The 24129-nt window shown below is 41.7% G+C and overlaps 1 protein-coding gene across 1 annotated transcript; it reads right to left on the bottom strand.

The window, feature by feature from the left end:
• Positions 1 to 1179: 1179 nt before the first annotated feature.
• slc40a1 (solute carrier family 40 member 1) lies at positions 1180 to 23628 on the bottom strand. Its single transcript, XM_071340379.1, has 8 exons — positions 23312 to 23628; positions 23105 to 23172; positions 21775 to 21934; positions 21461 to 21576; positions 18460 to 18586; positions 17828 to 18073; positions 7019 to 7669; positions 1180 to 6112 (listed from the first exon to the last, which is right to left on the bottom strand). The coding sequence occupies exons 1-8, from the start codon at positions 23343 to 23345 to the stop codon at positions 5790 to 5792; spliced, it is 1725 nt and encodes a 574-aa protein (XP_071196480.1). The 5' UTR covers positions 23346 to 23628; the 3' UTR covers positions 1180 to 5789.
• Between the last annotated feature and the right edge of the window lie 501 nt (positions 23629 to 24129).

Here is a 24129-nt window from a genome sequence, read left to right as displayed (position 1 = left end):
GGGTATTGGAAAAACCATCCCCTGGCTATTTCCAAATACCCCAGTATACTGCCCAAGCCTACCATGCAGTATTGTTTATTATGCAGATTGCACTAGCTGGACTTTGATAAGTGAGTCAATCAATGTTATTCATAGTGTCATTGTGATTCATTGTGTCAAGATTGCTGGCATACACATTCATGGATGTAATTGTAGTTCCTAGAGGTAGAATGAGCTCCAAGCCCTGACAAGGAACTTAAAACTGACCAAGTCACATTTTTCTGTTCCTCAAGTTGACAAAGCGTACGTAGGTCTGCCTCAGCAGAAACTGGGTCACCCTCAGTTGGTTTCCCTATTGGCCCAAAATGATATGTTTAGTCAGTGAGGTATGTTTAGCGTGTTAGTGACCCAATATCACCTGGGACTGTAAACCTGATTCCATTTAACCAGAATAGAAACCACTGAGGGTAGAAAGCCTGTTGTGTTTTTAAGGTGCTATCGGCAATGTCGGGCCATAGGTCACTGTGCTCCTAATTTTAAAAAAGGGGTTAATTTAGAAAGAATTATGAAAGAAATCGGAACTATTAAGATTTTTTTTTTTTATGTTCATGTTTCTTAAGATCAGCGTGACATTATCTGAGGAAACAAACTCAAATCTTCTGCATGTCTGTTTTATCTGGAGTCTTAGTTAATTTAAGTAGACATTGGACTTCTTAAAGTGCACTTTTCCCCTTAAACCCTCAAGGCAAGGAGGAGCGTTTGTAACTGTTGGGTAGAGTGTGTCAATATAATGCACTAGGCCTCTTAGAGAGCTTGTGAGCAATTGGGGGACAGGCGGCGCTGATGCAAATCCAGAAAAGCCAGTCGATCTACTGGCCACACGGGTCTGTTCTGCCCAATCTGTCACTCATGTTGTGGGAAACCAGGTCACTCTTTGTCTTTCGCCTGCAAGCACACAGGTCTAGATCATACAGTTCAGCTTAGCCAGTCAGTCCATTTAACACTGGCTGTCAAAGGAGCTTCTGGGGCAGATTAGGGACAAACCCCAGTGGAATGTGAACCTGCACAGTGGCGGCCTGGCCAGAGCTAGAGAACTGGGACTAGGAACTGACTGAGGGGGCCTCTTAAAATGGCTGCAGTCTTCTTATACAGTACAATGAATTGGTTCCTGTGATAACATAAAACACTAACGAGACAGAGTGTAAAGACTTTTTTTATTTATTTCAGAACTCATGCAATACAAGCTGTATAACCGTCCTCCACTTCAATGGAGTGTGATGTAATTATTGCATACAAACATCTCAATTTACTCCTCGAATGTTGAAAGCTGTGATTACATAATGATTTCACAATGATTCAATATTTTGTTTTAAACAGATTATCTAACGATGCTTTTTCTGTATTTAACAATGATGGGAGATTATGGACAGTACATATTATGGTCCATTGGAACAGTGTACTCATGATTTTCTTGGTTTATGCATTAGGGCTGGGAATTGCTAGGAACCTTATGATATCACGATACTTCAGTGCCGATACGATATGTATTGCGATTCTCATGATTCTATATGTATTGAGATTTGATGTTCCAAACAAATGGCTCACTATGTCTGCTGCAGAGAGACGAGAGCATGAGAAAACAACTCGTTTTGATCTGTCAGGGAAATAAGTCCTGAAAACATGTTGGCTCGCTGTTTTAAAAAGATGCTATAGAATGAAAAATATCGGGGTTTTGGTGCAGGTACAGCCGACCAGCGCTAGTGTACACTACAAACGGTAGCAAAAAAAAATTATACTGTGATCTGTAACTATCAACAAAAAAATCCCATTACTATTATGCATGAGAGCATTGCTTGTAAACACGAGGCAGAGAAATTTCACAAATCGTTCAGAAAACATATATTTGCTAATTGAGAAGTTAACACTTATATAAAAACATTTAAAAACCAGACCAACATTTAAAGACAACAATCTGACAATGTTCAACTACAAAAAATGTACATCCAGTACAGTGTATCAAATAGTATATATCAATTGACGGCGATTGTTATATGAAAAATATAAAATTGCCTTGTCTGAAGTATTCCTGAATAAATGTTAAACACATTTTCTGGAGAATGTGCTTACTTTCCATTTGAGGGGTAACCCATGCCAAACATCAACATAGAGCTCAGTTCCTGGCATTTCTCTACAGAACACCAGCTGCAGTTCCACAAACCCGCAGTTCTGTCCGACTCTAGCTCTGGGCGGTGTATTAAAAGGCTCTTGTAGGCAGATGTAAAGAAAGGCCTCACTGTTCTCTTATAGTGCCATGGCTATACTCTGCACCAATCCTAATATTTTCATTACAAAATCTCAGCCATGGTTTTCATGGGCAGAGGTAATAACCATAGTCTATTGTGAACATGTGAGTATTAGTGAGTCAAACCACATTTAAAAAAAAAAGGCTTCTGCAAACCTTTTAGTGGTGTTGGAGAGCTCCAAGAGCTCCAAACCTACAGTTCTGCCTGGCAACCACCTGGTTGGTGTAATGGCAGTCCTTGGCCAGCTGAGACAACCTGAAGATGCTGACTTTCTACTCTGGCAAGTGAACACGGGGTGGGGAGGTCTGCTAGACTAAGGGGGGAAGAGGGGAAAATCACAGGTAAACTTGGGAGGGATTTTGAAATCCGCCCACAGGAAAAAGGTGGTACGGTTTTTCATGCTCACCCAGTGTCTGGGTTTACAATTGCGCTGTGTGTGTGCGTTTTGTGGCAGAGCTTAGCGTAATGATGGCTCGGTATCATGGTCCTGCCAGGAAACTAAAAGTCCTTCAGTTAACCTCAAAGTGGGGAGGCAGGAGCTCAGCCATTATTATGGACATAGTACAATCACTTAAAGTATTCATACCCCTTGACTTATTCTACATTGTTACAGCCTGAATTCAAAATGTATTACTTTTTTTCTCTCCGCCATCTACACAATACCACACAATGACAAAATTAAAAGTATATATATAGATATCTAGTTTCCATAAGTATTCATACCCCTGTGTCAATACTTTGTAGAAGCACCTTTGGCAGCGATTACAGCTGTGAGTTTTTCTGGGTAAGTCTAAGCTTTCCACACCTGGATTGTGCAACATTTGCCCATTTTTATTATTTTCAAAATTCTTCAAGCTTTGTCAAATTGGTTGTTGATCATTGCAAGACAACCATTTTCAGGTCTTGCCATTTTGATTTTCAATTAGATATGTCAACTGTAACTCGGCCACATTCACTGTCTTCTTGGTAAGCAATTCCATTGTAGATTTGGCCTTGTGTTTTCGGTTATTGTTCTGCTGAAAGGTGAATTCATCTCCCAGTGTATGTTGGAAAGCGGACAACCAGGTTTTCCACTGATTTTGCCTGTGTTTGGCTCCATTCCGTTTCTTTTTTGTACTATCCAGTTCTTAACTATTACAAGCATACCCATAACATGATGCAGCCACTACTATGCTTGAAAATATGGAGAGTGGTACTTTAATGTGTTGTATTGGATTTACCCCCAAACAACTTTTTGTATTCAGGACAAAAAGGGAATTGCTTTGGCACATTTTCTGGCAGTATCTTGTTTGAAACGGGATGCATGTTTAGGAATATATTTTATTCAGTACAGGCTTCCTTTTCACTGTCAATTTTGTTCGTATTGCTGTTGATCCATCCTCAGTTTTGTCCTATCACAGCCATTTAAACTAGTAGTTTTAAAGTCACCATTGGCCTCATGCTGAAATCCCCGATCGGTTTCCTTCCACTCCGGCAACTGAGTTATGAAGGACGCCTGTATCTTTGTAGTGACTGCGTGTATTGATACACCATCCAAAGTGTAATTAATAACTTCACCATGCTCAAAGGGATATTCAACGTCTGCTTTTCTTTACATTTTTGCCAATAGGTGCCCTTCTTTGAGGCATTGGAAAACCTTGCTGGTCTTTGTGGTTGAATCTGTTTGATATTCACTGCTCGACTGAGGGACCTTAAAATTATCTGTATGTGTGGGGTACAGAGGTGAGTTAGTCATTTAAAAAAATCATGTTAAACTCATTGTACACAGTGAGTCCATGTGACTTGTTAAGCACATTTTTACTCCTGAACTTATCTAGGTGTGCCATAACAAAGGGGTTGAATTCTTATTGACTCAAGACATTTCAGCTTTTCATTTTTAATTTGTAAAAATGTGAAACAATTCCACTGACGATATGGGGTATTGTGTGTAGGCTAGGAACACAATCTCAGTTTAAAATCAGGCTGTAACACATAATGTGGAAAAAGACAAGGTGTGTGAATACTTTCTGAAGGTGCTGTAGAAATCAATCATGACAAATAACTAGTAGTTTACATTGTTATGCTATAGTTAAGAGAATTGCGGCGGGGGGGAGGGGGGTCGAGATCGTAAGTGTACACAATAGCGTTAATGAGCTTATACAAGTTTCACTGTCACTTCACATCAAATAATTATTTGGAATGCTCAAACAAATGTAACAAATCGGTTTTCCCCTCATTTCCTTTAAGCTATATAAGAAGGTCCACTTTGGTAATTGAGAGCGTTGTTAATGTGAATGCACAGTTTTCCAGCTGTTGCTAGAGCTAGTACATTAGCACCACCATGGGTGAGAAAGACAATAGTGATGATACATTGAGAATATACACCTGAGTGTACAAAACATTAGCAATACCTACCTAATATTGAGTTGCACCCCTTTTTGCCCTCAGAACAGCCTCAATTAGTTGGTGCATGGACTATACAATGTGTCAAGCGTTCCCCAGGGATGCTGGCCCATGTTGACTCCAGTGCTTCCCACAGTTGTCAAGTTGGCTGGCTGTCCTTTGGGTGGTGGACCATTCTTGATACACACGGGAAATTGTTGAGCGTGAAAAACCCAGCAGCGTTGCAGTTCTTGACACACTCAAACCGGTGCACCTGGCATCTACTACAATACCCCGTTCAAAGGAACTTAAATATTTTGTCTTGCCTATTCACCATCCATGGCACACACACAATCCATGTCTCTATCTCATGGCTTAAAATCCTTCTTTAACCTGTCTTCGAAGTGGATTTAACAGTTGTCACCAATAAGGATCGTAATGTTCACCTGGTCAGTCCGTCATAGAAAGAGCAGGTGTTCCTAATGTATTGTACACTCCATGTATAGATAAACATAAGTATTTGCGCTCCTTGAATAAATATATTTGCATAACCCTTATAACCATGTATTAAAGAGAAATGAGCAAGAACCGATCTAAAGAATTAATTACTAAAGCTGAAATAACTGAAATGCTAGCATGAATGATTTATAGCACCAATAAACTACTGAGAAACAAATGGCTTGAAAGCGGATATAAGAATCCCACGGCTGATGCAGAGCTGTAATGAGATGCAAACAGCACTAGCACATACTTGAGCAGTACCCAGCTGTAACCGTAGTAACTGCAAGTGGCAATACCTGCAATTTTCCACCTTAGTTTAGCTTTTAAGCTGAATGCATGACAAGACGGCTACATTTAAATATTGGAAGTAGGGAAGTGGTTTTTTGTGACACTTATGATCTGGGTTGTTTGTCTGAGACTCCTTCTCTATGTCTGCGGCCGCACTACCCTTCTCCCTCAGCGAACGGCAAATGCTATCTACAATGACAAAGGACAGCACCTGCTAGGGTAAGGCGCAGAAGTAAATACATTAGTCCTGCCGGGGCCACAAGCATGTTTAGGTTGATGGCTAGGGGGCTGGAGGAGAAGGGAGTATTTGTGTACTGCAGGCGGAGCTGTAAGCAGGGAAAGAGTCTCTTTAATGGGTTACACCGTGGTGGGAAGCGAGGAGGGAGAGTCGGGGAGGGCCTGAGTCTGCTGCTCTGGAGAGAAGCAGAGGAAGAGGCGCCGCCCGAGGCTCTTAAAGGCAAACCTGAAGTACATTATGTGGCCCATGGCCACGAATGAGACGGAGAGGATGACGAGCAGGCCGAAGGCCTCTGGGTTGGGCGCCAGAATCACCATAATGAAATGCAGAAGGTCTAGGAGGTAGTTCATGGAGTTCTGGACGCCGTTGATCAGTCCCCTCTCCGACTCGATCACATTCTCTTGGATGAGCTGGGTCACGGTTAAGTCAAAGGACCATAGACCTGCAGAGGGGATGACGGCACAGCAGTCATTCAGAATGGCATTTTTACGGCCACATAAAAGCAATAGAAAAAAAGAATCAGAATGATTTACTAATTATCAGACTATATTGGCATCAAAGGCTGGCAATATTTCTCTATGGTGACATTAACACCGGATCTGGAGCCGACTTCCCGCCAAGTGGTGGCTGCTGCCTTATACCAGTGGTTCCTAAGCTGGAGAGGTCTGATCTCAATTTCTTATTTTTCATTTTTAAATACATAAATATTTCTAGCAAAAACAGAATAACCAAATGTGGGGTCTGTGGAAGAAGTTTATAGGGTGCAATACAATGTAATATTAATCTACAATTTACCCTTAGAAGGATGGCCTGGGAGGCTCACAGGGATCCACAGTTACTCCATTTTCAACTCAGTACTTCTTGTATTTCCTTTTTTTTGTTTTGAACATGTATGCACTGTAATTTTAAGCTTTAAAACTGCAAAACGTTCTTTCTACCCCATGGCAAAATGTGTAGAGTTGCAGGAAATTAGCTGCAAAATTGCACCATTTTCTCCGCTGGGAAGAGGGGGTCTTTCAAATTTTATTTCCCAGGGCCCGAGACTTGGTTAGTCCAGCCATGCATGCACTGCAGCAGTCATAGTAAAACTCTTTGTATGCTATTTTTATCGCACTCTAAAGATGGGAGTTGTGTTCTGATTTTGAGGGGGTCCCTGATGAATTTGCTATCACAAAAGGGGTCCCCGCCTCAAAGTTTGGGAACCCCTGCCTTATACAACAAAGTTAATGCGCTACGCAATGATGCATTGTTTTAGACTTCCTCAAACAATGAACTTCTGTGCCAGCGTAACTTAACATAGTAGCACTCATTGAGCGCTTTTCCCAATGTGGACTTTCGAGTAACTCACCAATTCTAGCAGCAATGACCCCAGAAAACAGCAGGCTGACTGACATGTAGGACTGCAGAGGCGGTAGTTCCTCGGTGGGCGGCACGGTCGAACTGTTAACCAGCATACCCTGACCATCGATGGTTAGCACGCTAGCCGGGTAGGCGGCCTCCGGGAGGGCGCTGCTCTTCCCAGTCAGGTGGCTATAGATGTCCTGGAATGGCGAGACACTGAGGTCAAAGGGGCTGCCCGGTGCGAAGACCGACGCCACGCACAGCATTAGGCAGGAGAGCTGCACCACACCCGAGATGAAGCCTGTGCGGATCAGGCCACAGCTCTTGCGAACCCAGGTAAAGGCCACCGTGCCACAGATGCCCGACACGGCTGAGGCGCCCATCAGCAGGCTGAGCACAGAGCCATTGAGGCCCTGCATGTAGGCGTAGCCTGTTGTAATGCAGTCAAAGCCCAGCACTGTCATGTAGAGGAAAGCTAGTGACATGCCAGCGAAGAAGATGGACTGGTTGTAGTAGGCCACCCAGCCATCGCGGATGGTGCGTAGGGGCTCCGCCATCTGGTAGCAGCAGCCAGTCTTCCTGGGAGAGTCAGCCTTGACGACAGCAGTCTCGTTCATGAGCTGGGAGCCCTCCACTGGGCCCTGGCCGTTCTCTAGCTCTGCAGACCACAGGAAGAAGAGCAGATAGACATGAGTTTTTGGGCCACACAACTGTACACAGATCAGGGCCCGTATCCACAGTGTCTCAGCAGGAGTGCTGACCTAGGATCTGTCCATTTGAATCTTAAGCAACCTGCATACGCATTATTTGAAGTACAATAGAGCAACATAGCTACTGTAATAGGTCAAAGCTGCGGGCTGGAAAACCTTGGTAGAGCATGGGTGGAGTAGGCATTGTGCTGCTCATGAATTTCTTTAAGACCAATCCCTACTTCTCTCACGGTGATTATACAACATTTCTACAACATTTCCACATGCAAAAGGTCTTTCAAAAATGTAATTTGCACTTAAAATGTAAAATGAAATGTGTCTCAATTTAGGGCCCGGTTTCCAAAAAGCATCTTAAGGCTAAGTTCATCATCAGAACCTTTGTAGGCGCATCGTTAAATCTCCGATCGTTACTGAAATTGCACTTAAACGCTTATTTACAGATGGCCTCTGACCACTCATTGAACAGCTAACTGGGTTGTTGGATGCTTTTTTTTGCCCTTGTGTCACTTTATACACACAAGATTCTCAGCTAAACATAGAATCAAGGTGTTTATCTATCTCTATGACCACCGATAACTTCAGAACGAAGCTTACTACAGTACAAAGTTGCCAATGTCTTTGCAATTGTTATAAACCAGCAAAGGGTAAAAAGAAAAAAAACATGACTGCCTTAAAATGAGCAATAAATGAGTACATAGGCCTATATATATATATATATATATATATATTGAAATCAATTTCATGTTCAATTGAGTTATATTTTGCTAATTGTAAGCCATCTAATTTGTCTTAATTTCATGGATTTGTAGGCTTAACATTCACAATGTGTCATTCGTGTGCATAGCCTAAATATTCAGTGCATAGCCTAAGCATTGGAATAAGCCGCCTAATTATTTGCAGCCATAGGTGATCATTTTTCTCCAGGAGCTGATCCGTTTGAATGGAGAACGCTGATCTGAGAGCAGCACAGCCTTTCTTTCGATCCTATTAGGATATTGACATGCTCTTACACACTTGTTGAAAGTTCTCCCTACGTGGTGTTTTGGGAAATGCATGCAAGTTCTTTGGCCGTTTATAGAAACGATGGATTGTTAAACGCTCTTAAGCTTAAGTTCCATCGCTATCGGGAAACCGGGCCCTGGCTATTGTCTATTTGCATTTATGCTAAACGTATGGATTCTCCCTTTAAAAGGGGAGTGGGGGTGAATATCGACAGCTGCTTTACATTATAAGCACATACCAGTTCCTGTAAGTGACTCTCAAAGTACTGAATAAATTGGATGACTGAGGGAGAGCCTTCCAGACCCCACTCCAGTTTTTTACTTGTTTTTTACTTCCCACAAAGGGAACCTACGACATCTTTTTTTGGTGCGGTCTGCACTGGCCTTGATTTCATTGTCCACGGACAGGACTCCCTAAAACCACCGCACTTCGATACAAGTTACTTTTTATAGCAGGTTAGGAGAGCATTTTCCGCTAACCCTTAGCCTAATTATCCTAACCTACTGCTACGAAAAACCATTACACTATGAACCCTAGTCTTAACATATTGACTTCGACAGACCATTTAAAAAATGGACAGTCGAATCGTTTGTTCCAAAATTATTTTGTTCATTCACTCAGTACTGATTGAAAGTTTCTCTTGCTTTGTAAAAAGACAGTTTAAAACAGTTGATTTGTTGAAAACACTCAATTTAATGACATAGCTAACCAAGTTAGCAAGCATTTCATTGTCTTTTGACTGCACGCAGCAGGACACAAGCAAGAAATTATTCTGATGTAGTTTTACCTGGGTGCACCGGGTACAGCACTTGCACCCCCTGACTACTTTTTACCTGTGGATAGTGACTTTTCTGGGAACACACTGAAAAGTAACTTGACACTGTTGATCAGTCAGCACAAATGTGGATTATAATAATGGCAAGAGAGGGAGTGTATGCCGGAGCTGGAATTTATTTGACATGTGTGAAACAGCGATGCGGTCAGTCGAGTCTGATAAGTTGTCTGATGCAAGCATGCATTTCCACACGTGTAGTGCACAACTGAACGGAGGTTCTGTTTACATGTGCGTCTGGGGTTCAACCATCAACTATATGCGGTTCAACATAGCTAGCTTACTGTTTACAAAGCTATTTGTTTTCTTGCCTATGGTTTGTGTAGTGTTCTTGGTTGTTCTTAGTCGAGGAAAAGTAGCATAGCTAACTGAAGTGTTTGTCCTGTCTGAAATCTGTCTACCTCGTCTTACCATAACTTGGTCTATGGAGTAGCCTTAGCTAGTTTTGCAATGCCCTTTGCATGCATTGTTGGGTAGCTAGCTTCCCCAAGTTTGGCATTGGCTTTGAACCTACTTAGCTAGCTTGCTAAGTTTTGTGAAGAATGTTGCTTGGATATATTATCAACAGAGTTGTGGTACAGTCTGGATGATGTAACGTTGGCTACCTAACTAGCTAGTTCGGTAGTAAACATAAGTGATGCATCTCATTGACTAGCTAGCACTAACAATGCAAATTACCGTGAGCAGCGAGTCCGATTTCCCAGTTACGAGTTTCCAGTTGTTTTGAGCGCGGCAGAAATCATGCTGGATTGACATCATGGCCAATGTTGAATGTTTATCCTTTTAAGCTTGGAAAAGAGATTCATAAACCCAGACTTGGACCACACACCCACTCCACTGAATAGCAGGCTAGTGATTACTTTGCAATGCTTGAAGTTAGCCACTGATTCCTTCCAAACCTCTCATTGTTTCACTCATTTGCGATTTCCAACTTGTGTAATGTTTATGTCCAATGGCCGATGAGCACTGATACGTTTTACCTATAATTTCTCTCCACATGACAAGGATTGAAAACGATTTGCCAGGAGATTGTCGACTTCATTCATGATGATTACTGCTAGCTAAGATTTTGAAAGTATGATGTTGACATTGTCAAACCAATCAAAGCTACTGTAGATATGTGATTTGACGTAATTGTATCTATGGCCAATGACCTTGAGCCTTCTTGGGTGGGCACTTCTAATGTAACTCTATATCAGCACCCAAGGGGCTTGAATTTAAGCTCTACCCATAGATTTTGAGGTGATGTGGTGTCCCCGTGACTGACAGAACACTGAGCCAATCACGGCGCAACTAGAGAACATTACCAACCCCTATGCTCCGTATTTTCTGCTGGCTGCCCCACCATCACAGACAGCACTGTGCTACGCTGAAACGCATGCATTTTGGAGCTACCTTAAGAAAGCAAAAAAGGGACCTTAGTTGTATGCGGCTTTATTAACTCAATGATTTTTTTACGTTGTTTGCAAACTGATGTGACACGTATTAATGCCAAAATAACACGCAAAACATGCAAAAAAAAGATATACAGTGCCTTCGGAAAGTATTCAGACCCCTTCACTTATTCCACATTTTGTTGCAGCCCTTAATCTAAAGTGGATAAAAATAAAAATAAATGTATCAATTACTAACAATACCCCATGATGACGAAGCGAAAACAGGTTTAGATATTTTTGCAAATTTATAAAAAATAACTGATAAAGTATTCAGACTCTTTAATTGTGCTCAGGTGCATCCTGTTTCCATTGATCATCCTTGATGTTTCTACAACTGGATTGGAGTCCGCCTGTGGTAAATTCAATTGATTGGATAAGGTTTGGAAAGGCACACATGTCTATATAAGGTCCCACAGTTGACAGTGCATGTCAGAGCAAAAACTAAGCAATGAGGTCGAAGGAATTGTCCAAAACATTTCTGCAGCATTGAAGGTCCCCAAGAACATAGTGGCCTCCATTCTTAAATGGAAGAATTTTAGGAACCACCAAGACTCTTCCTAAAGCTGTCCGCCTGGCCAAACTGTGCGATCGGGAGAGAAGGGCCTTGGTCAGGGAGGTGACCGAGAAACCAATGGTCACTTTGACAGAGCTCCAGAGTTCCTCTGTGGAGATGATTGTCATTCTGGAATGTTCTTCCATCTCTGCAGCACTCCACCAATCAGGCCTTTATGGTAGAGTGGCCAGATGGAAGCCACTCCTCAGTAAAAGCCACATAACAGCCCGCTTGGACAATGAGAAACAAGATTATCTGGTCTGATGAAACCAATATTTAATTATTTGGCCTGGTGCCAAACCTGGCACCATCCCTACTGCGAAGCATGGTGATGGTGGCAGCATCAGGCTGTGGAGATGTTTTTCAGTGGCAGGGACTGGGAGACTAGTCAGGATCTAGGGAAAGATGAACGGAGCAAAGTACAGGGAGATCCTTGATGAAAACCTGCTCAGGACCTCAGACTGTGGCGAAGGGTCACCTCCAACATGACAACGACCCTAAGCACACAGCCAAGACAACGCAGGAGTGGCTGCGGGCATTGTCTCTGAATGTCCTTGAGTGGCACAGCCAGAGCCCGGACTTGAACCTGATCAAACATCTCTGGAGAGACCTGAAAATAGCTGTGCAGCGATACACCCCTTCCAACCTGAGAGTTTGAGAAGACCTACAGCTGGCTAGATAACTATGTTAGCTAGCTACAAAAAAAATTGGCTAGCTACCTTTCTTTGCCTGTTCATTGTCTAGCTAGCGTTCAGCTGACTGGTGTTTGCTAGCTGTAGAGGCTAGATGCTGGACTTTGGACAAGCAACCTAATCTTAGCTAGCTAAAAAAATCTGTTTACATTTACAAAAATGCAAAAGTATTCATCCCCCTTGCCGTTTTTCCTATTTTGTTGCATTACAACCTATAATTTAAATTGGTTTTTATTTGGATTTCATGTAATGGATATACACAAAATAGTCCAAATAGGTGAAGATATATATATTTTTTAATAACTTATGGCTGCAGGGGCAGTATTGAGTAGCTTGGATGAAAGGTGCCCAGAGTAAACGGCCTGCTCCTCAGTCCCAGTTACTAATATATGCATATTATTATTAGTATTGGATAGAAAACACTCTGAAATTTCTAAAACTGTTTGAATTATGTCTGTGAGTATAACAGAACTCATATGGCAGGCAAAAACCTGAGAAAAAATCCAAACAGGAAGTGGAAATTCTGAGGCTGGTCGATGCTAAACTCATCGCCTATTCAATTCCCTGTAATATATGGATCTGTTTGCACTTCCTACCCCTTCCACTAGATGTCAACAGTTGGTAGAACGTTGAATGAAGTTTATACTGTGTTGTGGGGCCGGATGAGAGGGGAATGAGTCAGTGGTCTGGCAGATTGCCAGTTCCTGGTCACGCACAATCCTCATGATATCGCCTTGCGTTCCATAACTTCTACAGACAGAAGGAATGTTCCGGTTGGAACGTTATTGGATATATATGATAACAACATCCTGAAGATTGATTATCTACTTAGTTTGACCAGTTTATTCGACTTGTAATAACTTTTTTAAGTTTTCGTCCGACGTTTGCCTGCATCTGCGCGAGCGTTTGGAAACGTGTACTACACATGCAAGCAAAAGTAGCTACTTGGACATAAGTAATGGACATTATCGAACAAATCAACGATTTATTGTGGAACTAGGATTCCTGGGAGTGCATTCTGATAAAGATCGTCAAAGGTAAGGGAATATTTATCATGTAATATCTGGTTTCTGTTGACTCCAACATGGCGGCTAATTTGGCTATTGTTCTGAGCTCCGTCTCAGATTATTGCATGGTTTGCTTTTTCCGTAAAGTTTTTGAAATCTGACACAGCGGTTGCATTAAGGAGAGGTATATCTATAATTCCATGTGTATAACTTGTATTATCATCTACATTTATGATGAGTATTTCTGTTGAAACGATGTGGCTATGCAAAATCACTTGATGTTTTTGGAACTAGTGAATGTAACGCGCCAATGTAAACTCAGATTTTTTTTATATAAATATGAACTTTATCAAACAAAACATACATGTATTGTGTAACATGAAGTCCTATGAGTGTCATCTGATGAAGATCATCAAAGGTTAGTGATCAAAGGTTAGTATTAATTTTATCTCTATTTCTGCTTTTTGTGAGTGCTATCTTTCGCTGGAAAAATGGCTGTGCTTATTGTGGTTTGGTGTGACCTAACATAATCGTTTGTAGTGCTTTCACTGAAAAGCATATTTGAAATCGGACACTTTGGTGGGATTAACAAGATTACCTTTTAAAATGGTATAAGACACATGTATGTCTGAGGAATTTTAATTATGAGATTTCTGGTTTTTGAATTTGGCGCCCTGCACTTCCACTGGCTGTTGTCATATCATCCCGTTACCGGGATTGCAGCCATAAGAAGTTATAACAATATTCTACAGACAAGTGGTGCGTGCATATGTATTCACCCCCTTTGCTATGAAGCCCCTAAATAAGATCTGGTGTAACCAATTACCTTCAGAAGTCCCATAATTAGTTAGATTACACATAGGTGGACTTTATTTAAGTGTCACATGATCTCAGTGTATGTATATATGTATATGTATGTATGTGTGTGTGTGTGTGTGTATATATACACTGCTCAAAAAAATAAAGGGAACACTTAAACAACACAATGTAACTCCAAGTCAATCACACTTCTGTGAAATCAAACTGTCCACTTAGGAAGCAACACTGATTGACAATACATTTCACATGCTGTTGTGCAAATGGAATAGACAACAGGTGGAAATTATAGGCAATTAGCAAGACACCCCCAATAAAGGAGTGGTTCTGCAGGTGGTGACCACAGACCACTTCTCAGTTCCTATGCTTCCTGGCTGATGTTTTGGTCACTTTTGAATGCTGGCGGTGCTTTCACTCTAGTGGTAGCATGAGACGGAGTCTACAACCCACACAAGTGGCTCAGGTAGTGCAGCTCATCCAGGATGGCACATCAATGTGAGCTGTGGCAAGAAGGTTTGCTGTGTCTGTCAGCGTAGTGTCCAGAGCATGGAGGCGCTACCAGGAGACAGGCCAGTACATCAGGAGACGTGGAGGAGGCCGTAGGAGGGCAACAACCCAGCAGCAGGACCGCTACCTCTGCCTTTGTGCAAGAAGGAGCAGGAGGAGCACTGCCAGAGCCCTGCAAAATGACCTCCAGCAGGCCACAAATGTGCATGTGTCTGCTCAAACGGTCAGAAACAGACTCCATGAGGGTGGTATGAGGGCCCGACGTCCACAGGTGGGGGTTGTGCTTACAGCCCAACACCGTGCAGGACGTTTGGCATTTGCCAGAGAACACCAAGATTGGCAAATTCGCCACTGGCGCCCTGTGCTCTTCACAGATGAAAGCAGGTTCACACTGAGCACATGTGACAGTCTGGAGACGCCGTGGAGAACGTTCTGCTGCCTGCATCATCCTCCAGCATGACCGGTTTGGCGGTGGGTCAGTCATGGTGTGGGGTGGCATTTCTTTAGCTGGCCGCACAGCCCTCCATGGGCTCGCCAGAGGTAGCCTGACTGCCATTAGGTACCGAGATGAGATCCTCAGACCCCTTGTGAGACCATATGCTGGTGCGGTTGGCCCTGGGTTCCTCCTAATGCAAGACAATGCTAGACCTCATGTGGCTGGAGTGTGTCAGCAGTTCCTGCAAGAGGAAGGCATTGATGCTATGGACTGGCCCGCCCGTTCCCCAGACCTGAATCCAATTGAGCACATCTGGGACATCATGTCTCGCTCCATCCACCAACGCCACGTTGCACCACAGACTGTCCAGGAGTTGGCGGATGCTTTAGTCCAGGTCTGGGAGGAGATCCCTCAGGAGACCATCCGCCACCTCATCAGGAGCATGCCACACACACTACTGAGCCTCATTTTGACTTGTTTTAAGGACATTACATCAAAGTTGGATCAGCCTGTAGTGTGGTTTTCCACTTTAATTTTGAGTGTGACTCCAAATCCAGACCCCCATGGGTTGATAAATTTGATTTCCATTGATAATCTTTGTGTGATTTTGTTGTCAGCACATTCAACTATGTAAAGAAAAGTATTTAATAAGAATATTTCATTCATTCAGATCTAGGATGTGTTATTTTAGTGTTCCCTTTATTTTTTTGAGCAGTATATATATATATATATACACACACACAAACTTGTTCTGAAAGACCGCGATGTCTGCAACACCACTAAGCATGGGGCACCACCAAGCAATCGGCACCATGAAGACCAAGGAGCTCTCCAAACAGGTCAGGGACAAAGTTGTGGAGAAGTACAGATCAGGGTTGGGTTATTAAAAAAATATCTGAAACTTTGAACATCCCACAGAGCACCGTTAAATCCATTATTAAAAAATGGAAAGAATATGACACCAGAACAAACCTGCCAAGAGAGGGCCACCCACCAAAACTCACGGACCAGGCAAGGAGGGCATTAATCAGAGAGGCAACAAAGAGACCAAAGATAGAGCTGAAGGAGCGGCAAAGCGGAGATTGGAGTATCTGTCCATAGGACCACTTTAAGCCGTACATTCCACAGAGCTGGACTTTATGGAAGAGTGGCCAGAAGAAAAGCCATTGCTTAAAGAAAGAAATAAGCAAACACGTTTGGTGTTCGCCAAAAGGCATGTGGGACTTTTTGGCAATCAAGGAAAACGCTATGTCTGGTGCAAACCCAACACCTCTCATCCCCCCGAGAACCTCATCCCCACAGTGAAGCATGGTGGTGGCAGCATCATGCTCTGGGGATGGTTTTCCATCGGCAGGGACTGGGAAACAGGTCAGAATTGAAGGAATGATGGATGGTGTTAAATACAGGGAAATTCTTGAGGGAAACCTGTTTCAGTCTTCCAGAGATTTGAGACTGGGACGGAGGTTCACCTTCCAGCAGGACAATGACCCGACGCATACTGCTAAAGCAACAGTCAAGTGGTTTAAGGGGAAACATTTAAATGTCTTGGAATGGCCTAGTCAAAGCCCAGACCTCAATCCAATGGAGAATCTGTGGTATGACTTAAAGATTGCTGTACACCAGCGGAACCCATCCAACTTGCAGCTGGAGCAGTTTTGCCTTGAAGAATGGGGGGAAAATTCCAGTGGCTAGATGTGCCAAGCTTATAGAGACATACCCCAAGAGACTTGCAGCTGTAATTGCTGAAAAAGGTGTCTCTACAAAGTATTGACTTTGGGGTGGTGAATAGTTATGCACGCTCAAGTTTTTTTTGTCTTATTTCTTGTTTGTTTCACAAGAAAAAATATTTTGCATCTTCAGAGTGGTAGACATGTTGTGTAAATCAAATGATACAAACCCCCCAAAAATCAATTTTAATTACAGGCTGTAAGGCAACAAAATAGGAAAAATGCCAAGGGGTGGTGAATACTTTCGCAAGCCACTGTATTGATTAACCTCCACTTGAATGCCAACATTAGGCTAGCCATCTACAGTAGCCTTGGTTTGTTCAAATACTTATGATTGGCACCCTGGTGCAAGCAGCTGTGTTGTTGCCGAGCAACAGACCAGGTGTTAGAACACTGAGCGTCGACTAAAAAAGATGTTGGCATTGTCAGAAATGCTACAAAAGGGTAGGGCATTGTTGGTTCTTAATGGACAGAAATGAGCACGTGAGCTATTTATTTATTTATTATATATATTTTTAAATTATAAATGTAATCAAAACTGTTGCCCCTACAAACATATTCAGTCCGAAAGGTGATGATCAAGTCTAATGATCACTTTATGGACACTGTAGTCTCGTTCTTATCTGACGCCTAGATAGATATTGAGCTAGGTCGGGGCAAGAAATGTTATTTTTTTCCCTAATGTTAAGGACCCTGTTATATCCGGTATGTGATTCTCGGTAACGACCGGACTGCTTATGATGAGAGGTGGGGGTTGTGTTTTGTATCGCCAAGTTGATTTGCAAAGTTTCATAGACATTGGTGTCACATTGGCTTAGATATGATGGTAGGGAGATTTTAATTGAATATTGAGCTTCAATCAAGACATTCATTGTGATCTATAAGGCAAAACTGATCCTAGCTCAGCACTCCTACACTGAGACGCTTTGTTGATACGGGCCCACATCTCAGCATTTAGTCTTTCTTTCAAAAACATATCTATTTTGGTGACTTTTTTTTTTTTTTTTTGCAATATTTCCCAAGAACACTGATGTTAAGACATGATATCTATCAGTGATGTTCATTGATGTTTCAGAGAACTGGAGGACTAGAACATACCTTTTGGGGAGTTCAGTCGTTTCAGTTCCTGGTAGTCTTCTTTCTTGCCAGCCTTCATGGCCAGTGCTGGACATTTCTGGTAGACTTTCCACAGCAGACAGTACTCCAAGCACATAGAGCACAGGTTCCAGCCGGCGATGAAGCCGCAGCCAATAAAGTTGGAGCAGAAAGCCATGATCTGGCCCACCAACATAGGCGCCAGGATGTTTGTTAGCTGGTCGATGATCCGTACTGTGGCATTCATGTCTATTGAAGAAGCGCAGAATAATTTTATTGTCCATTGTCCACAGGAAAAGCAAATTCATATGACAGGGATTTTTATAGATTTCCTGAAGGTTAAATTACTTCAATGGTGCTGATAAGCAAACTGTAGCACCCAGCTCTGGTTATTTGTGAACTGTGGGTCTTTATGGCTTGTGAAAAAAATAATTTGAGATTAGATGTTCGGAAGTGTTGCATTTTTACTGTGTTAATCTGTTTGATAGCGTTTGTAAACCAAGGTGAAACTGGGGAAGTTCTAAAATAACAATTAGTGATTTGCTTTGGTTGGGTTCAAAGTCACGCCACTGCAAGGAGATAAATGCCAGGTCATGAGGCCAATCGATTTGGGATGGTTTCCCATGGAGACTGACCTGCCAGCTTGCTGCTGTCCTGTCCAGCCACAACCACCACCCAGTCTCTCTGGATGGTAATGGACATGGCAGTACTGGCCAAGTTAGCAATGTTGGCTATGGAGATGACCAAGATATAGCAGCATGTCTGAAAACCAAAAAAACAATACATTATTGATCGCTTAGGTAAAAATCAAAACATACAAGTTTACTTTATAAATTTACTTTTGAAAAATCGAAACAGGGACAAAGTTTCCAGTGTGATATTTTTGGCCTCAACATGTGATCTTACTTTCTTTTTTAAAATGTGTTCATCTTTATTTTAACAGGGTGTCATGGAGACAAAGTCTCTTTCAAATGAGCCCTGCACAATACAAAACACACACTTGAATGCAAAATATGATCATTAAAAAAAATATATATCTTCACTTAGAACATCCCCCACTATTGCTCTAAAGTCTCTTAAGGGCATTCAAGCCTCCCTTGCAACATATTCCACATCTGTGGAGCATAAAAACTATAAGCATCTCTACCTAAATCAGAAGCCACCTTTGGACCCTCTAGCACTATGCAATCCTGTGCTCTTGTCAAGGTCAAAACAATAAAATGCAGTACGAGTGTCAGAAACATCGGAAGTTTCTACAGGAGCGCTTTGCAAATAAACAAAGGGAATGCTGCTCTCTTACATACAGAGACCCAACCCACCTTTTGATAAATCTAAGGGTACAATAGAAAACAGCATCTAGAGGTTTAAGTGTGGAAGCTGCTGCGTGCATGTAGATTATGTCCCCATAATCTAAAACAAACATACAGTAAATGGCCTAGACAACTTCCTTCCTATTATCAAAAGATTACACATGCTCTTTCTCTTTTATTTAACCTTTTTATTTAACTAGGCAAGTCGGTTAAGAACAAATTCTTATTTACAATGACGGCCTACCCCGGCCAAACCCGGCCAACGCTGAGCCAATTGTGCGCCGCCCTATGGGACTCCCAATCATGGCAGGATGTGGTACAGCCTGGATTCGAACCAGGGTGTCTGTAGTGCAGCCTGAAGCACAGATGCAGTGCCTTAGACCGCTGCGCCACTCTGGAGCCCGGAGTGAAAATAATCACATTTTGATCTTCAACTTCTTTACCAGCTCAGTAACGTGTTTTAAAAATGCCAACTTATCATCTAGGCAGATACCAAGATATTTATAAGAGGGAACTCATTCAATTTGTGTTCTGTTCAGGCTAGTACTTTCAAGGCCACTTAAGTCCAAGTTATGGGACCTAGAAAATGGCATGTATTTTGTTTTGTTTGCATTGAGTACTAATTTAAGATCCAGGAGTGATTGCTGTAGTGCTTGGAAATCAGATTGCAAATGTGAAAAGGCTTGATTTACAGATTGTGCAATAGAGTACAATACTGTATCAACATAAAAATGTATTACTATTTTTCACAGTATTTTCAATGTAATTTACATACAGCGTAAACAATAGTGTCTCCAAAATCAAACCCTGGGGTACCCCTTCATGCACTTAAAGTAATCCAGATTTGAAACTTGGTCACAATAGCCTTAGTTCTATTACTGAGAGAGTTCTGAAACCACATGCAGGCTTCAGTGCCCAGGACTTGTTCAATAAAATAGAATGATCAACTATGTTAAAAGCCTTTTGACAAGTCCACAAACAGGGCAGCACAATTAATTTGGGCATCTAAAACATTGACAATATAATTTACAACTAATGTGGTTGCAGTAATAGTACTGTGGCCTGATTTGATGTACATTCAGAATACAATTCTCAGATAAAAGGAACAAAGTTGTACACTTACCAAAGATTAAAGAATCGTAGCCAAAGCCTAGATATGGGACGATAATTATCAAGAACACCAGTGTCCCCACCCTTTGGAGCGGCAGCACATAAGCAGCCTTCCATACTTTTGGAACATTTCCCGAAATCAATATAACAATTTCAAATATGGGTTATTGAGCCAGCGATGAGGGGAGCTGCGCTGGTAAGCAGAGCCAGCTCCAGTTTGTCGGCCCCTGTGGACTTCTTCGTGTCTAGCTAGCACTTACACGACAACAACGAGAAAAAACGACTATTGTTCAGCTTAGCACATTTAATCTAGAAACCGCTAACACTACAATGCTTAACAGCCATCAGCCAGTGTAAGAGTGAAACAAACAGGCCTGCTGTTTTTTGTTGTGTATATTATGTTTGCAGCTGTTCTGGCCAGAGGAATACAGATGGATTGGCTCAACTGGTTAGGCAGCATTTCGAGACCTCACATGACAGCCCTAGAGGAAATCTGCTGACTACACAGTCATGAACAAGACACTCAATCTTCTGTTTCTCCCCCATCTCCAGAAACACACATACCAGAGAACTTACAGCAACCACCTCTCTCAAAAACCAAGGGCCCCTTCACAAAAACACGACTTGTCCCACAATACACCACGTTAGAGACACTTTCATGATCCTGATAGTGTAGTAGCCAGCAGATTGTAACACTCGCTATTGCAACAGTCTTATTTTATTAACAAAAAACAAGGCACAGCATTTCTTCCATGGGACAAAGTCTTGCTGTACAATGTAATTTAAATCTGCTCATTTGGACCCGATCTACACATTCAACCAAAAGAACGAGCCCCTTCAAGAAGCCAAACATGTTTCCTGGCAAATCTTTGTGTAATCTTAAGAATTAAACAATTTTCCCTTGATCGCTACTCAGGCAAGACCCTGTCCAAAGTTTTTTCTGTTTCAAATGTGAGGTAATTGAGTGAACTTGAGGTCTGAGTGTAAAATACTGATGTAGCTCATTTCAAAGCCACAGTGAAGAAAGCTTTCAGACATTATTCAATGTGTAGCCTAGGCTGCTGTCCAGAGGCTGAACTGATATGTAAAGGTTGTTTTAAATTATAGATCATATTAGACGAAGGTCACGTTGTACTTATCAAATGGGTAAATGCATAACCATTCAATTCTAAGTTTAAAATGACAGTATGAGAGAGTTGAGGCAATGGAATCTTACCAGAACCCATCCATTATATAACTCTGCGAGCTGTTCTTTGAACTGGAAAACCACCATCAAGAGGATCCCACACAGAATGACGGCACAGTTCTGGACAACCAGTGAAGTCTGGGCCACTATCAAATTAGAGGACAAGCATTGTTGGTCATAAACAATTGATTTCTGAGTAAATCACCAAGACCAAAAGTTCTAATCCCAAACAAAATTAACGATTTACTAATGTTTTGAGACTGTATATTGCTTATTCATGTTCTGTGTATTCAGTTCTGTTCAGAAACACTGACTGTAGAGTAGGCCTACTTATGGCTACATACCTTTGAGTCTGGGGTTTTTATCCACCCAGTCACCGATAATGGCTCCGAGCAGCAGGACTGACCCTGCCACCACCAGTCCGTACACAGCCGTGAGCAGGAGGCTGTTGCCATACAGCACCACCAGAAATACAGCTACAGCGAAATTCCACATACGATCTCCCTACAAATACATGCATGTTACATTGTTGTTTCAACCAGCAACCTGGTTTCATAGCTTAGACGTAACATAGAAAATGTCAATCTGGCACACTAAAGTTATTATGATATGTTACGTTTGGTATGGTTACATCAGACAGCTGGTTACTTAGGCACCCAAAAAAGTAGGATGGGTGGGTGTATAATGTGAATGTCTAGCAACCCAAAGGTTGTGAGTTAGAATCTCATCACAGGCAACTTTTCAACTACTTACTACTTTTTTTGTTACTTTGTAACTACTTAGCATGTTAGCTAACCCTAACCCTTTTAGATAACCCTTCCCCTAACCTTAACCCTTTAAACCCTTTCACCTAACTCCTAAACTTAACTCTAACCTTAACCACTAACCTAGCTAACGTTAGCCAGCTAGCTAACGTTAGCCATCTATCTAGAATTCGTAACATATCATACGTTTTCCAAATTAATACCATATAGTATGTTTGGCAAATTTGTAACATTGTACATTTTTCTAATCCGTAACATATAATATGAATTGTAATTTGCAACATATCATATGAAATGGGTGCTGGACTACCACAAATGAATACACACCATACGAAACGTAACATATTATACTAAATGGAGTGTCTTGGATTTATGTACAGAATAAAAAGAAATGCTCTGAGACCAGGTTGCAACCAGCTGTTAAAATGTACTGCACAGTAGGGCTACAGTATATGGATAATGCTTGCAGAAACATGATCCTAGCCTACTATCGAGCCTATATAAAGCTATCCTATATAAATGTATAATGGTCTACTGTCAAGAACTGTACACAAAAGAAACATGACCTTAATAATGCAATTACCTGATTTAGAAATACCCTGACATAATAAATATTGTATAGACCATCGCACATTATATGGAACCATCCATGTGTCCACTGATGTGCCATTGGACTTGATCAAAAAAAATAAAAATCCCCAAGCAAAATGTACCCAAAGAGATGGGAAATAGCCTATATATATTCCCTACGTGTGTACCTATTCTAAAACACAAATAAGCTATAAGATTTTGTCAAATGACCCTCCACCTATGATGAGTAATTAGGGTGATAGCCTCCCTAAACATTATTTTAAATTAATGGTTTACAATGGTTGTGACATTTTGTATTGGCTACTTTTGATTCACATACCCATGTGGAGAGGGCATGTCCAAGGTAAATAAGGAACGTTGGTGATGTGAAGAACGATTGGACAGATTCTGCAAGGGAAATGATGTTTGAGATTCTTGTTGATATCAGAACAACTATGGTCAATAGATCGGCAGTTATCAATACTTAATCAAATATTCCATTTGAATGAGTCCTTTTAAAAGCACTGAAAATATAAAATTGACCTACCACAATAACGTTTCTTAGGTCCCGCGTTATCCATTTGTAATATTTTTTCTCAAAATAATTTAGTCAATATTTATTTCCCTTTGTACAGGCTTTCGATGCAGGCGATACTCGGTGCATTGAATTTTCGATAAACGCACTCCAAAACTCCCCTTTCTCCTTTCCAAACTTAGCTATCACTGTAGCTGAAGTTGGAAAGATATATGTTTGCCGAAAAGCCTTGTTAGTTAAAATGCAAAACAATAAAATCTTCTGGACGGCTCCAGCAGCCTTCTCTCGTCCTTTCTGCACTGCCTACAGTGTTTTTGTCCCCGCGGTCTCCTGTCAATATATCTACAGCAGAGATATTACAGAAAGGTGGAGATAGGAATACCATTTGGCATTGAATGGACACCCAGCAGACTGCCGACCAATCGTGTTCACGTTGTCATGTTGCGTCACATGGTTGCTAAACTAATCGTCACAAAATTCCTTCTCAAAGTCAGGGTATGAGTCGAGAAACGTGCCTATTTTCCGCGAAAGTACGCAATGTCACGATTCCAAAGCTATACAATATTACAGATAGCAAGTAACGTATCTACCGTCTTGGAAAATACTTGAAATGTTGTGATTCTTGTTGACGAAATTCATGCAAATGTTAGATTTTTTTTGAGATAGCGTCCAGAATGCATCGCGCATTGCCATAGTTGGGCAACGTACACAATAGGCGGTAATACGATTCCAATGGAGTTTACCATCTCCTCAAAAGTATCTCTGCATACAGTGAGCAGCCAGAAGCACACGGCACAGTCCAGTCGACGACTCGAGCACAGCGTGATGAT

Source organism: Salvelinus alpinus, chromosome 14 (assembly GCF_045679555.1).
Source record: "Salvelinus alpinus chromosome 14, SLU_Salpinus.1, whole genome shotgun sequence".
Classification (NCBI taxonomy): domain Eukaryota; kingdom Metazoa; phylum Chordata; class Actinopteri; order Salmoniformes; family Salmonidae; genus Salvelinus; species Salvelinus alpinus.
Note: the sequence above shows the minus strand (reverse complement) of the source record. Positions and strands in the feature narration are given on the sequence as shown.